General features: G+C 43.6%; 1 protein-coding gene across 1 annotated transcript; it reads left to right on the top strand.

The window, feature by feature from the left end:
• Nucleotides 1–228: 228 nt before the first annotated feature.
• On the top strand, nt 229–1,436 carry NEUROD4 (neuronal differentiation 4). The gene has a single exon (XM_032420228.1). It carries the CDS (start codon nt 229–231, stop codon nt 1,222–1,224), a length of 996 nt encoding a protein of 331 aa, XP_032276119.1. The 3' UTR covers nt 1,225–1,436.
• Nucleotides 1,437–1,680: the final 244 nt, after the last annotated feature.

Here is a 1,680-nt window from a genome sequence, read left to right as displayed (position 1 = left end):
TTTGGTTGATTTTCTTGTAATATGCCATAGCTACGTTAGTGTTTTGGGCATTTATTTGAGTCTTAGATTACTTATTTAGAATGGTGGACTTGGACTAGATAATCATAAGTTGAATCCTAATACAATTCTTTGCTTTATATCTAAGACATAAAAAGAAAGTTTAGATTTAAATTAAAGCAGATATTCACAGACACTAATCATTGTCATTTCCTTTTCCAGAATCTAGGAATGGCAAAACCTTATGTGAAATCCAAGGAGATGACAGAGTTGGTCAACACACCATCCTGGATGGACAAAGGTCTGGGCTCTCAGAATGAGATGAAGGAGGAGGAGAGAAGACCAGCTGCTTATGGGATGCTTGGCAGCTTAGTTGAAGAGCATGACAGTATTGAGGAGGAGGAAGAGGAGGAAGAGGATGGGGAAAAGCCTAAGAGAAGGGGTCCGAAGAAAAAGAAGATGACAAAAGCTCGCCTTGAGAGATTCAGGGCTCGGAGAGTCAAGGCCAATGCTAGAGAACGGACCCGGATGCACGGCTTGAATGATGCCCTGGACAACCTGAGGAGAGTCATGCCATGTTACTCAAAGACCCAAAAGCTCTCCAAGATAGAGACTCTTAGACTGGCCAGGAACTATATTTGGGCTTTGTCTGAGGTCCTGGAAACTGGACAGACACCTGAAGGGAAGGGCTTTGTGGAGATGCTCTGTAAAGGGCTCTCTCAGCCTACAAGCAATCTGGTGGCTGGATGCCTCCAGCTGGGCCCTCAGTCTGTCCTCCTGGAGAAGCACGAGGAGAAATCTCCTATTTGTGACTCTGCCATTTCTGTCCATAACTTCAACTATCAGTCTCCTGGGCTCCCCAGCCCTCCTTATGGCCATATGGAAACACATCTTATTAATCTCAAACCCCCAGTATTCAAGAGTTTGGGAGAATCATCCTTTGGGAGCCATCCACCTGACTGCAGTACACCACCTTATGAGGGTCCACTCACTCCACCCTTGAGCATCAGTGGGAACTTCTCCTTGAAGCAAGACGGCTCTCCTGACCTGGATAAATCCTACAGCTTCATGCCACATTACCCCTCTGCAAGTCTAAGCTCAGGGCATGTGCATTCAACTCCCTTTCAGGCTGGTACCCCTCGCTATGATGTTCCCATAGATATGTCCTATGATTCCTACCCCCACCATGGCATTGGGGCCCAACTTAATACAATCTTTACTGATTAGGGCAGTAAGACAAACATTACAGAGGATAACGTGGGAATGTTTTCCATAATTCAAGTCATTGAACTGAAGATTCAATGACCTTAAAGGAACCCTATAGATATATTTCAGACACAATAGCCCCAGTCCATTTGGGCCCTCCTGCACCTGACACACTCTTTTCTCATCAGCTTCCCATATTGTATTGATTCCTCTAGTTAGGGTTCTCAAGTGAAATTATTGGACTGTTTACAATCATGTGGAAATAAAATAGAAGCCCTGGGCCCTATTCTAATGATGCCAAAAACTCATTGAATGATCTATGTCAATTAATTTTCCATTGCTGGCCTCTGTTTACTTACTGGTAAAATCGGACAATTGTTTTAAGTCTAGATGATTTCTAAAGTCCTTCACAGCTCTGAAATTCAATAACTTTGGTGATCATGCCTATAAACTTCTTGAAACTGAAAGGATTGAAGA

The sequence above is a fragment of the Phoca vitulina genome, unplaced genomic scaffold (genome assembly GCF_004348235.1).
Source record: "Phoca vitulina isolate PV1807 unplaced genomic scaffold, GSC_HSeal_1.0 scaffold23, whole genome shotgun sequence".
Taxonomy (NCBI): Eukaryota; Metazoa; Chordata; class Mammalia; order Carnivora; family Phocidae; genus Phoca; species Phoca vitulina.
This window is presented reverse-complemented; position numbering and strand designations above follow the sequence as displayed.

What these genes read in the sequence shown, in the direction of transcription:
- NEUROD4 (XM_032420228.1), top strand. Translation starts at nt 229, where the DNA reads ATGGCAAAACCTTATGTGAAATCCAAGGAGATGACAGAGTTGGTCAAC.